At 38.4% G+C, this 14,059-nt stretch overlaps 1 protein-coding gene across 1 annotated transcript in view; it reads right to left on the reverse strand.

Annotated features, from left to right (window-relative positions):
* CHN2 (chimerin 2) overlaps positions 1–14,059 on the reverse strand; it is a 170,549-nt gene that overhangs the window by 86,365 nt on the left and 70,125 nt on the right. Inside the window, exon 3 of the mRNA XM_068404668.1 lies at positions 7,163–7,218. Coding sequence (XP_068260769.1) covers positions 7,163–7,218 — 56 coding nt within the window. The remainder of the gene's footprint in view (positions 1–7,162; positions 7,219–14,059) is intronic.

Consider the following 14,059-nt stretch of genomic DNA (forward strand, 5'->3'; position numbering starts at 1 on the left):
AAACAAAGGATAAACAGAAACCTACATCGCAGACCTTCTGAATTTTCATTCTGAACCATGAAATTCAGGAGTCCTTGTCTGAAAACTATACAAACTTCACCATGTTCATGCCTACTTCTCTTCTGCGTTCCAAAAAGACATGTGTAACTGGCTGATTTGATCATTCTCTGTGTGTAGGTATATATATAGATACATGTACAGGAAGTATAGGAAGCAAGATAGACAGATGTGTAAAGTTTCTATATTTATTCATATTAGGAAATACAAATTCATCAACTGTTTCTCATCTTGAATCTCAAAAAAAGAAAAGACACCAGACATCTCACAAAGTATCAGTCAGAGAGCAGAGACAGTGAGACTCCCTTCTACATATTATTTAACCTGATACAAGGAATACTGGCCTAAATTTGAACAAATATGTACATCTAAATAAGCACATAGCATTTTCGCCTACACATAGGCTTATTGATAAACTTTATCTAAGTCGAGATATGAAACAGACTTTCATTTATTTTGGCTTGAAAACTACTTACATTCAACATCATGTCAAAATAAAAAGAACTAGATGAAAAGACTGATATGTAATAAGGATAAAAGGAAATAAAAAATTAGAACAGCAAAGTCACAAATACAGACACACACACACATGTAACAACCACTTCCAAGGAAAAATGGAGAGGAGGGTGAAACTTCCTGAAGAAGCTTTCAAGCAAAGCCAGAGGGGTAATTAGCAAGTTCACCCGTCCATAAAGACAGCTACATACAGTTTGTGCTCATTAGTCAGAAGTTGCCATTTTGTCTACCAAAAAGATGGCTTCAACTTTTCTATTTTGCAGTGATCAATAAACGCACCAACTGGTTCACATCGTATTCCTCTGACAAAGATGAACACCAGTCTAATTTACAAATCATAACCTAGAACATTAGTAAATCAAACTTGATGAAATTCAAGTGGAACAGACAAACCTCTTCTAGTTTTGTTTAGCTGTAACTACTTAAATGAAATATTTACTATCGTGTCTGCAGAATAATTAGAAAGCTTTCTCCTCCGTTCAGTAGTCAATGGACTATTAAAATGAGGATGATGTGGCTTTGCCTGAGTGCTCCACCACCCTACTACTGTAGCAGGGTGAGACTTCATGGACTCTAGGAGAGATGAGATGTTCTGTCAGTCCTTAAAGTGCCTTGGAAAAAAGCATTGGCAACTTTCTCTGATGTGATGAATACAAGGGAATTTGGGGCAAGCAATACTGCAGCCTCCCTTCTTTCTTTCATCCACTGCTGCAAATCACTGATGTTCTGTGGGACAAAATTCACAATGGAGATACCACAGAAAAATGACATTGAGTGTAAACCCACATTTTAAACTTAATAGGAAAACCTCTGTGTGGCCAGTTTAGAGTGATGCTGGATATAATACATTTTGACATTCCACAAGTCCTCTGCACCAAGTTAACCAAAGACCTTTCCTGGACTTCAACTGTTTTCAGGCACCTCCAGTGCAGCCAGGCTTTCTACTTTCGCTACGGATTTCAGCTGAAGAACTTTTCTCCTTTTGTCAATATCTATTCAAAATTGTTCTTTAGCTTCATTTGCAACCCACAGACTACTGCTGTGTCCTCCTTGTTTCTTTCTGTTTCTATCATAAAGACAGGATTATAAAAACACAATTAAAGCAGCTGCAATATTATAAGAATTTGAAGAGATAGGCTCCATTAAGTCTTATATGTACAAACATTTTCATTAATGAAAATAGGTTTCAGAACAATTCTGCTCATTTTCACTTAATTGGTGGCTAATAGGGTCTCGGTGTGTGACTGTGTATGTTCTGAGGTTTTTTTCTAAGGAAAATATAATATACTATTCTGAATTATCTTAGATAAGCTCTCAGGATTAACAGTAAGAGACACCTTCTCATGGTAGTGTCTGACTTTTTGCAGTAGGGTGATTTGAACAAGTGCCATGAAAATTCCCATTTACTCCCATTATTTACCACCAATTTAATGGCCAATTTCAATGCCTTTTACAGCTCTTTAGTACTTTACCACAGTATAGACATTGTTCTTAGAAAGATGAGGGCAAAGGGAAAGAGGAAATATTCAGCTTGTAAAGGTTACTAAGTGAGCAGAATAAGTGAATTCATGGAAGACTTGCTGCAATGATTAAGTATTTATTATCCAGTCAGATATACTTTGCAGACATCTTACTAAGGCTTAGTTTTAACAACTTTGCTCAAGCTTACCTCATCACAAGCTTTTTCTTACATACAAATATAAAACATTTTCGTACCTGAAATAAGGACTGACAAAAGTAACCAGCATTTTTAAAGCACTTTTCAATATTACTATTGTTTAAATGATACTCTGCTAATTGCACTGTTCTTAGCTTGAATCCCATGCTTCAGAAGAAACTTTGAGGATAACTGAGTAAAGAATAATTTGCAGTGGTTCAATTCTGGAGATGTGCAATGATCCTGTGTATTCTCTGCTAGTAATGTACAAGATAGCAATATAATTATAAACCTGCTGGTGACCATTTCAACAGTTATACTCTATGAAATGCCATTATCTATACACTTGTTTTGATAAATCTGGGTAACAGATACCCAGAGGGTCAAAACAGTTCCTGACCCTGAGGATGACTGAAAGACTCTCAGCAGTACAGTGTGAATATGCCATCATTATTTTAGTCTCTTACAATCTCTTAAGCAGAAAGAAAAAGGGATATTTTTTTTTCAGAGAAAAGTCTCCCTTTTGTAATCATATTTGCTTTTAATCAAGAAACCATAATTCTGATGCTTTGAAGGCAGAGAAAATAATTTCTACTGCTTCTGACACAACGTATTTGGAATTCAGAATGAAGAGGAAGGCAATTAACTGACATTTTCTACATAATAATCTAAGTTAGGGCTCTAAGGCTTTGTCTTCACTAGGGAAATTTAGACGAGTTTCTCACTGTTGCTGACACTGGCTTGGCCAAGGCACTGTTGGGAATACGCAAGGTCTAATGCAGACAAACTCACCAGCCTCAAAAATTGCTGTCAGCAATTAAGGCTTTCTTGGAACATAACAGGCATAGCACTCACAGGTATGAATATCTCTACACAAGTAAACCAAAAACTCATGGGTAAGACTCACTCCCTCTTTGAAGGAAATTTATAACAAGCCTATTGCCTAACCAAATATATTCCCAAATAATGTCACCATCTTTCCTTAATTCTTTTACTTTGTTAAAGCCTCAATTTCTTTAAAAGATATTTTAACTTTGAATAGTCTAATCCTGAAGTATTTCTCAAAATTAATAATTCTTCAAAATGTTACTTTCAAATAAAACCAGGAAGTTGAATGCTTGAATTATTTTCTGACAGTGTCATTTTTTATCAGCATTTCTCTAGAACAAACCCTGAAAGATGCTTTATAATATGACTTCCTCACAACACGAATCTGATTCTTTGGTGCCTATCATCACATGTGCACAATATTTAAAAGCTACTCCTGCACCTGAATGGTGCTTTTAAACGAAACTTTTTCTATTTAAAAAATAAATCATTAAAACATTGCTGGAAGGAACATGGTTACAAATGAGGATACTGGCAGAAATCCAACATTATTGGGAAGGTAGGATATTCACACTAGTCCCGCTGCCAGTGGTGATTAATTAAAAGCTGTTAGATACCTGAAGCCCTAATAGTTCATTCAATATGATTCCCATTGCAGGAATGACCTGCTTTCGCTGACGAGATATTCATGCAGGCAGAACAAAAAAAGAAAAAAAAAGAAAAGGAAAATCATGATAGGAGAGCTCAAAGACACAAAGATATAAATGTTCATGTTTTATTTACAGTCCCAGCTTTTAGTCTGGTGGTTTGTGTATCAGGAGAGGTGATTTCTGTCTCCACAGTATAGCTAATCAAGAAATCCACACAAATTAGATGATAGAGCTGCAGAGATCTGAGGCTAAAACCCCTGTGACTCTGGCGCAACAGAGAGGTAATGGAAGAGCAAATGAATGTGGAGAATGTGGAAGATGGCAGCAGAAAAGATGGAGGAATGATAAAAACGCCAAGTGGTGAGAGAAAAAAAACCCTCCAACCCTTCACAAGTTTATCTGTTGGTGTTACAGGTGCTTCAGTTTCCTCGCTAACAGTGCAGAATTTGGCAATTATGAATGAAAGACATCTTCCCATAAGCACGAAGAATTTTAAATTGTTTGCAATTTTTACATTTGTCTGAAGCAGTTTGAATCCTAAGTTATACAAGAGAACAGCATCAACAAAGCCCAGTTCCTATGATACGCACACGGAGAGATAAATCTTTCCTCCATCAGTCACAAATCCTGCTGACACCTGCTCTCCAGGTGTTGGATGAGCATCACGTTGCATACTAAATAACTATCATATTGCCAATGAATATATTTTCACGTACATAACACAAAGTTAGATTTTGAGATCTTTCCATGTAACTGACAGAAATTTCAGATTAATAAGACACAATCATCAGTGAGGCAAGCCTATACCATCATCAGATTACACTGAAGTCAAACTAGAATCAAGAACAACCACCGCAAAACACCCACCTTACAGTCTGTGCGCTAACGAAAAGCTAATAAGTGCCTTACGAACTTAGAGGTGAATTTTCTCTCTAAAATAATCTGTGATGCTCTATAAACCAGTATGTAGTTCTACTTTATGTAAAACTGATAATATGAACCACAGGAGCAATCTAGGCATCAGGACACCCCACCCGCCCTCACCTCTCTAACTAGATGTAAAAATAAAGCACATCATCAGTCTTGTAGTGTTTTTTGGCTCTTGGCTCAGTGAATCTGTGTTTCTAGCAATCAGGTTGTGAACACATACAGTTGAGCTACACAAAGATTCAAAATCCAAGTAACAAGAAGTCAACAAAAGATCACTTTTCTGGGATTTCATACTGCTTTATATACCTACCCCTGAATAAAGTATCTTATTTTCAGCTGTTTAAGTAAATTTAAAAAAAAAAATTCAAACCAGATCAAAATAGGACTCTCTTCTGTCCATGAAGTGAGCCACTAAAAATGGTTCATTAGTCAGAACCAAACCCAGATTATGTGAATCAGACATTTTTTACTTATTTTGTTATGTACTGCTTTGCCAATTACGTATTAATTTGGTTAATATAATATGATCTTAGCTTCTTTCTGCAGATCTTTGGAAGTGACCTGAATAAGCACTAAATATGTATGGTCTTTAAACATCAGACACAGGGAACAAAGGATAACTTCTGTTGTACATAACATGTTCTTGAGTCTAAGGAAGTAATTTCAATATAGCACATTGGTAAAGAGTTCATAGCTGCACATTTACTCCTGTTATTTGTGTAGATAATCTTGTTTCTAGAACAAGAATACAATTGCTACTCCACTTTAAAAGCACATTTTCACCTTGATTCAAATTTTCACTGTTGGAGGCAAGCTAAAAAATGCTTTACTTTGAGTTAGCATAATAAATTTTGGATTAAACTTATTCAAACTAAGTCCCTAAGTCCACAAAGATGAGTTCAGATTGTAGACAAGGGTTCCTAAGCATTCAATGCTTATTAATCAGATTTTCTCAAGACAAGTTCTTCCTCAAAGTAGTTCCAATATGAAACAGATAAATAAAATAGATAAACTATTAGTTCACACAAAGTGAGAAACTCCTCTAAGGCTGCACTGGAAGTAAATAAATTGTTTACCTTAACTATTTTCAACTATACCACTACTAGTTTAATACCTGTTATGTGATATTCATTTAGTAAAAACCTTAATGTCCTCTTCTTTAGAGAATACCAGCCACAGAGACATACCTGTCATTTGTTTGAGAATTTCGGAGAGGAAGGTCTTGCTAAAACCCTTCAGCATACGTGCACTGAAGTCTCACAGGGCTACAGTGTGCTCCTTCTCCCCGAGCCTTGTCTTCGACAGGGAGAAAGGATGACATGAGGGTGCATCCACTCTGGTCTTTTGCTTGCCCTTCTTAGCATCCTGTGTATATGTCTTGGGACCATCCTGAACTGACAGGGCTTGAAGATTTCCAGCCTGAGGCCAAGACCCTGCTCTCCCTGCCCTAAAACAACTGGCAGACAGCACTTGAGAGAAAAATGCAATGGCCTTTTAGTTAAGGTGCTGGGTGGACTCAGGAAAACTGGATTCAATTCCTGGCTTCGCAATGGCTGTTCCTCATGACCGTGGGCAACTACCTGTGCCTTGGTACAAAACGCCCTGCCCCATGCAAAACTGTTTTGAGACTGTATCTGTTAATATTTGACAGACGCTGTGCTAGGGCTCTACTTTCATGGGTGTACAGTGTGGGAAGCAGATCAGAGCTCAGGATTATGTTTGAAAGCAGAGCTATATATCACATCGATGAACTGCAGTTTCTGTCTTCTTTCACATCGTCTTTTATACCTTGTGCAATCACTTCATGTGTTTAGTATTTCTATTACGCGTATTACATGTCTATTTGCACAAAATTTGTCCCTGATATTACAGAAGATAAAGCTATGACAGTTTTATTGATTGAGCAGAGACATCTACATATGTTTTCCATTACTATTATGCCATGCAGGTTGACGAACTGACATATTTAACTAAGTAGAAATAAAGAAATAGAGAAAAAGAAAACAGGGAGACAAGATGACTCAGCCAAACCTGCAGCCCTACAGATTTCTAAATATCCTATAATCTTTAAACTTTCTGCAACAGAACCGAGTTCTCCAGCTATCACTTCAGTATTTTAACTTGAACATAGTCCTTGGCAGAATGCATTCAACAAACTGGAGCTACATGTATCATGTTGAAACGTAGCACGCAGACATTAATATTCAGACACAGGAAGAAAATACACCTTAATTTTGACAAGGATTTACAGAACTTTAGGTAGTACACAGAAAAGCACACTAAGCAATGATTAATGAGCATCTGTCTAATGAAGGGGCTTCTAGTGGTGGAATGAGGCCTCCATGCCTAATTAGCAAAAATTAATCTGCTTTAATTAATCAACCTTAAGAAAAATTATTATATAAAATAATGGCTTAGAAAAATTAAAGCACAAACTACCCGCAGACTGTACAAAAGATTTTTGGGTAATCATATGCTGCTGACAATTCATCAGATTTAACAAGGTAAGAGTGAAAGAACTGACCTCCCGAGGACAGATGATTCTCTTGGGACGTGGTGCCTCTTGTTGCAATTGATACACTGTCAAACACAAAAATGTACAGATCATTAGAAGACGGCAACATACAGAAACTTTTATTCAGATGAGTCTTTTTAGCCAGAGGCTGCAGAGAAAAATGCAAGTGTAAAGAAAAGGGCAGCAAACGGAGGTATTTCAGTGTATCTAAGTCATTTATATAAAAACCGATTGTTGACCTGCAAACTAACTAAAGTCATCATTGGTTTAACTTTTAGAAGTATTACCTCCTTTTGTACTTGTTATCACATTTCTATACCAGGGAAGACTAGCTAGAAAGATTTATTAGGTGTATATCAGGATAAAATCTCACTTTTGCATATACCATGCTGTCACAACTCAAGAACACACTGCTTACCAGTAACACAAGCGGTTTTTTGGACAGGCCAAGAAAAAGTTCAGCACATTTGAAAGGGTTCACCACAATCTTATAATTTATTTCAAGACTTGCTGGCAATTGCTGGTGAGCAAGCAAACATTCCTTTCAGAGCAATTATGCCCTATTCAAATGGCCCTGGATCAATTTTGCGAATCTTCTGATGGCTGGAGGAAAGAGACCTGGGAGTAGGGGTAGCTGCTGAACCCTAGCCCCCAGCCTCTTCACTGCAGGTATTTAATGAGATTCTCTCCTTCCTTTCCACTCCAGAGTCGTGAGAAGAAGCTGACATGCAATGACAGTAATCAATTCCAGTGCAGACAGACTGTCTCTCCGTAACTCCAGTAAAAATCCCAGAGGTTTGGATTGCCTCCCTCAAGAAAGGCCTTCTGTATGCTGACCTTCTTGTATTTGGAAAGATCATCTCGTTTCTATGAATTTTTTTAAAAGACCGAGTTACTAGGACAGGGCTCTTCATAATGCTTGTGAAGCTCAGAATTATGCCCTGAAAGGTGGTAGATTATAGGAGGAATATAAATGCCCATAGGTTTGATAAACACAGAAGTCCTGTTGCAGAAAGGGAATTGAAGTGGTAGGTGTTACTCTTCAGCACCTTCTCCCACCTTCTGCACCTTCTCTTTAAATGGGGCCAGGAGCAACAAAATCTAAGAAGTGGGGAAGTCCTCAGCTTGCACCCAAGTTTGTCACCCAGGGGATGTAAAAGCTTTGGGGGCTTCTGTTCTCTGCTAATGTCAAAGTGGAAAACACCATAACCTCTCCTTTTCCCAACCCAACCTTCATCCCTGGTTCCTTGGAGAGGCACAGAAAGAGAGTTCACGATTTCTTGTATTCCCTATCAGTTTTAATGCATATGGATGTGATCCAGCTCCAAATTTATACTAAGGCTTTGGATTTAACCTGCATAATTCAGCACTGCCAGTTCCCCAACTACTTTTGCACAAGATTCATGATAACTTGTGGTCTTTCTCACCTCTTGCAACTGCGTGACTAAGATTCAAAGCCTTCCTTTAACTCTTTTATGATCAAATGACTTGTGCATCCAAAAGAATTGCCAAGCAAAGCATGACAATTTTGCTTCAAAAATCACAGATCGTTTTTTAAAACACTAATTATTCTGGAAACTGTCCTGGTTTGGCCTAAACCAGGCCAATTTTCCTTTCAGTGATTTTTACTTTCAGCTAAGTCTCTTCTAAGTAACTGCACTTTCTGAAAATAACTGCATGTTTTGCAGACAGTGTCTGCTTCCAGGACTGGTAACGCTCAAAGTTTGTAGTTATCGCTGAGGCACCGGTAGGGATGTTGTGCAGAAAGGCTCTTGCTGTACTTATTCTTAGAGAAACCAAGGTCACTGCTAAATTCCTCACTGCTTACGAGTGAAGAGCCGAAGGGGGGTCGCAGCTGCAGGGAGGAGCGGACAGGGCAGGTGACCCAAAATTGACCAACGAAGGTATTCCATCCCATACACGTCATTCTTAGTATAAAGTGGGGGGATCACGAGGGTCTCGCTCTCTTTCTGCTATGGCCGGTGTCCGAAGAGGACTCTGTCCGTTTTCCTGCTGCCCCCGATCCCGATCCGTGCATCCCTGAATCCAGCTCTCGACCGTCGCTAGGCCCAGCCTGGGCCTTCCCAGAGCCTGCCCTGCAGTGCCGGTGGTGACGTGGCTGACTTCAGGGGAGCTCAATCTTGGTTTTGTATATATATTTGTATATATTTGATTATTTCTATTATTAGTATTATACTCTTTTTCATTATCATAGTTTATTAAAACTGTTTTAACTTTCCAACCTCTAAGTCTCTCTCCCTTTTCCCTTCCCTTTCCTTTTGGGGGGAGGGAGGGGGGGTTAACAGAGAGCATCTGCCACAGGTTTAATAGCCGGCCCAGCTTTAAACCATGACAGAAACCAATATCATGATTTTAGAGTCCATTTCTGAATGTCTCAAATCAGCATAACCACTGATTTAGCAAGTTACTGCTGCTTAATACTAAACATATCCAAGAGGAAAATAGTAACTTTTTTCTTCCCTCATACATTTCCAGTAGAGAGAAAGAACTCTAAGGACTCAAAGTATTGCAAGAATATGATTGCTTCCCATTTAAGGTAAAATATTTCCCCAATTTATTAATTTCAATTTTAATTGAAAAATCACACTTAATAAAAATCCTATTTTTCAATAAACAAACCTGTTAAAATGTTAACTGACACAGCAAATTAAGCTAGTGGAGCTGTTTCTAAGATAACCTTGATAGCAGTGGTGCAAAACAAGTTGGTCTGAAGAACACATAGGAAGCCTATCTTGTGAGGTAAGAAATGCATTTGTAAGAAATGAGAAAAGCAAAGAGCTGTCTGAAATGACTGAAAGGACCTCTGAGGCTGATGGCACTGGAGAAGCAAGGGTGGAGAGAAGAGTCAGCATTTCATAAAACAAAGGAAGGAATGACTAACAGGAGAGGGCAGATATATGAAAGACTTGAAAGCAAACACAAAAAACTGCATGCTGATTGGATACAGTGGGATGAATCAGTGCGGGGATTCATGAGGAATGCAAGGAAGACAAATCATCTTAACAACTGTATTTTGAACAGACTGGAAAAGGTTGCTGTCATTCTGAGAGAGGCACGGGTAATTAATCTGCACAATAATCTGAACTGAGAAAGAGATCTGATTTAGAAATACATCAGAGGAAAATGTAGTAAGATTATTACTATACAAATAAATAATAATAGTAAAAAATTATATGCTGCCTTACATGTGCAGGGTGAGGAAATGGCCCCAAGTAACAAGCATGATTGATATCGTGAATGGTGTTAATCACAGAAAACATCATGAATGGGAAATGGCTTCCTGGGAAAGATAAAGAATTCAGATTTGGCCATATTAGCTTTAAACTTAAAGACATTAAACTGACAGAAGGACAACCCAGTGGAACTACTGGAGAGAAACACAGAACCATTAGATGGAGGGAGAGAAGACAGATTGGGAACAGAAAGAAAGGACTAAGAACACCAGTGGCATCGCAGTATGGGACGCCAAGCAGTTCACAGGGAGACAAAAAACAGAAAAGAGACAGACAGGCACACAGCTGCCAAGGGTACCCAGAAAAGACACACAGCAAGGCAAGGTGGAGGAGGTAAAACAGTTAAAAGTGCAGTTAAGTGAAAAGCTAGAAAAAGGCAGTATCTCACAGACTAAGGTATTAAGGTGCAACGCAAGGGTGACCCTACCAAAAGCTGTGTTCTTCTCTAGAAAGTTTCTCTCCTGTTTCTACTTCAAATGATTGCTATATGAAAGCCTGCTAATGGGCTATGAATACAAGTGCAATATTATGGCTAAGGTGACTTGAGAAAAATGTGCCCTACAGCTAAGTTCCAATGAGCGCAGACACCTCATTAAGTGACCTCATTTTCAGAAGTGCTGAACATCCTGCAGCTCTGCCCGATTTCATTATACACTTTTTCCAAAGCGTTGGGCACTCACACTCTGGCTGACATTGCTGAGACCCCAGCAGAGTCCAGGGGATGGTCAGAAATTCAGAAAGCACATGCCCCTCACTTACTTGCTCAAATGACAAATAAGCCTTGCCTTTCTGCCTCATCTTCCCCTCTCCACCCCTGAAAATCTTAAAACAGAATTCAATGTATAAGGATACAGTTAACTGAAATAATAGAAAACCACGCTTATTTAATACAGTGGTAAGCAGTGATCGACATCTGACCCAGTCTATTCCAGCATTTAGAACTGACAGGCAGGTTAGAGACAAACCCACCACGATCGCAAAAAAGATGACACTTGAACATAACGATGCATGAGAAAATTAACCTTATAAAAAGTCAACTCCATGCAAAAAGAAAATGTATTGTTATTGCTTAGAGAACAGCATCAGACTGGGTGTAGCTTTTTGTTCAGCATCAGATGGAAATGAAATGCACAGTAATAATACACACTACATATTAGACCAAAATGCAGCACTGCAATAGAAAAATGCAGTAGCTTTTAATTGGCCCTTGAATGTCTGTAACAGTTTCATAATTCAGATAGCTTGCCGGCATTTATAGTATCATAATCACCTGGGAACTTATAAAGTTAACAAAACTTTTATTTATTATTGAATTTCTAGGGGAACATTTCTTTGAGATGTAAAGTAACTAGTTAGAATATATATCTCTCTTTTGCTCCTGCTAGAGGACAAGTCTTGTCTCACGGGAAGAATAAGGGAAATTCTACAATATGTTTTAGAAAGAACTGTCTAACAAACAAAGAGATGACACAAAAATCAGCACATACTCCTTTTCTGCCAGGGAAGAAGGACTATGACCAATTTCTTCCTACTTTTTTCATTCTGCAGTGTATCAGGGACACAAGCTTTCTCCTTTAACTCACCTATGACTAGTGTTCAGTGATGCTCCAGCAAAGAGGAAAAATTCCTATCATTGCTTTTATAAAGCAGCAAAGAAACATACTACCTTCTCTCTGAGAATGTTTCATAGAGTTCCTTAGTTTTACCTCCTCAGCCTCATCTCAGTCAGGCATTTATCCACATGCCGAGCTTGAACAATATGAGCTGTCCTATTTCTGCAGGATTACTCACATGCTTAATTAGGAACCTAAGTGCCTGGCTGAAACAAAGCCTTAATTTCTAACAAAACTGAGTCTCAGACACTGTGCTTATTATTTGATGAAGGGCAGAAGGCAGGGAAACCTGGTGAGGGGCTGAAGCATGGCATAAGCTGATGCCCTGTGCCTTGCCAGATTGCTTCACATCAGCGTACTGATCTTAAATAATGCAAACAAACATTGAAGTGGCATTGACATTGCTTAGCACATGCCAATCTCAACAGTCGTAAAAGAAGAAAACGAGTGGTTTTACATCTCTCCAAAATTCAAGCACGTACGTGCTGTAGCTGGAAGTCAAAAATGACGACGCTGTTTCAGCAGTCAAACAAATTGCCTACTTACCACGTGAAGCAGGTAAGATCATTGGTTCTGCTCTAAGAGGGCAGTGCAGCACTGGAGCAGGTGACCCACAAAGGAAGCAAGGGCTCCATCCCTGAAGGTTTCCAGGACTCGGGTAGATAAAGCCATGGCTGTTCTGCTCTAGAGCTGACAATAGTCGGTGGGAAGCCAGATCAGCTCACCTCAGAAGTCCCTGCCAACCCACATGTCTGTGATTCTTATCTTCCTTTCTTTCAAACCTCAGTGACAGTAAAAAGGCAAAATGCTATTTCGTATAATACTCCTAACATACAGGAGACTACAAAAAGAAATCTGTTATTGGATATTGATTTGTTGATCTGTTACTCAGGTATAAATGCAATCAAATTCACTGCCTAGACACTGCTGACTGCTACTAACTTTCCAGATCTTTTCCCCAAGTCCCTTCTTGGTAATAAAAAATTATTCTTGCCATTTCTTTTATTCTCTGTGTCCCAGGGCTATGAGAAAAAGTCTGAAAAACCTTGTAATCTGTGAAACCTATGTACCTTCTAACAATTCTTCTTAAGCAAGCAAGGATCTTCTGCATTAGAAGTGTCCGTCTTTTCCAAATATGGCCAAAACAAGCTTGTACATTATGCCAAAGAGTAAGGCTTGGATTCTGAAAGCTGTTCCACTTTGATCAGCATTTGCCCATGGACATGTGCAATACTGTTTATTTGAATACTTCACCTGCATAAACAGGAAAATCTGCCTCTGTTGAGAAGCTAGAAGGATTGAAGCCTTGATCATGATGTTAGTAAAAGGCAACATAGTGCACCCAAACTTATCCAGGACTTAAAAAAGAAATCAAAACTCTACATAAAGTATTTTAATAGCATGTTAGCAAACTTTAAAAGTTACTAGCTAAAATACACTGAAACTAATTGTTAAATAGGCAGTAAACACAAGCTGCTAAGAGTGAAATATAGTAAGTTAAAACTGTGATGAGACAGGACAGTAGATTACTTTACAGACTAATGCTATTGTTGGACATAATGTCTATAATTAATTTACCAGATTGGGATTTTTCTAGCAGAGTGAAGAAGCATACATTACCTAACATTGCAATGAAAAACGTATGTCTGTGGCTAAGCAGTCTCAGCAGTAAATCTCTGTAACCTTAAACTATTTTCTGCATCTTGGAGCTGTGTAACTTTTTCCAAGGTCATTCATGCATGAAGTTCAGATGCTGAGGCCATGACTTTGTCATTACCACAATATTGGCATCCTACATATATCTGAATAGGAAATTATATATTCATACACTATTAGTTCATTCTGGATTTTTTTAATTTTTAAAAAAGTTTCCTTGGACTATGTGTAAGCTCTGAGGCAAAAGTAACCAAACTTTTTCACTGCATGCAGTGATGTTCCTGCTGCACCAGTGGGGCAACTAAGAGAAGGTAAAGGCATGTGCTTATTCCCTGATTTTTTAACGAAAACTTCCTGCAAAAAAAGGAAACATCTGTCATTTC

This window comes from Nyctibius grandis, chromosome 7, assembly GCF_013368605.1.
Source record: "Nyctibius grandis isolate bNycGra1 chromosome 7, bNycGra1.pri, whole genome shotgun sequence".
Taxonomy (NCBI): Eukaryota; Metazoa; Chordata; class Aves; order Nyctibiiformes; family Nyctibiidae; genus Nyctibius; species Nyctibius grandis.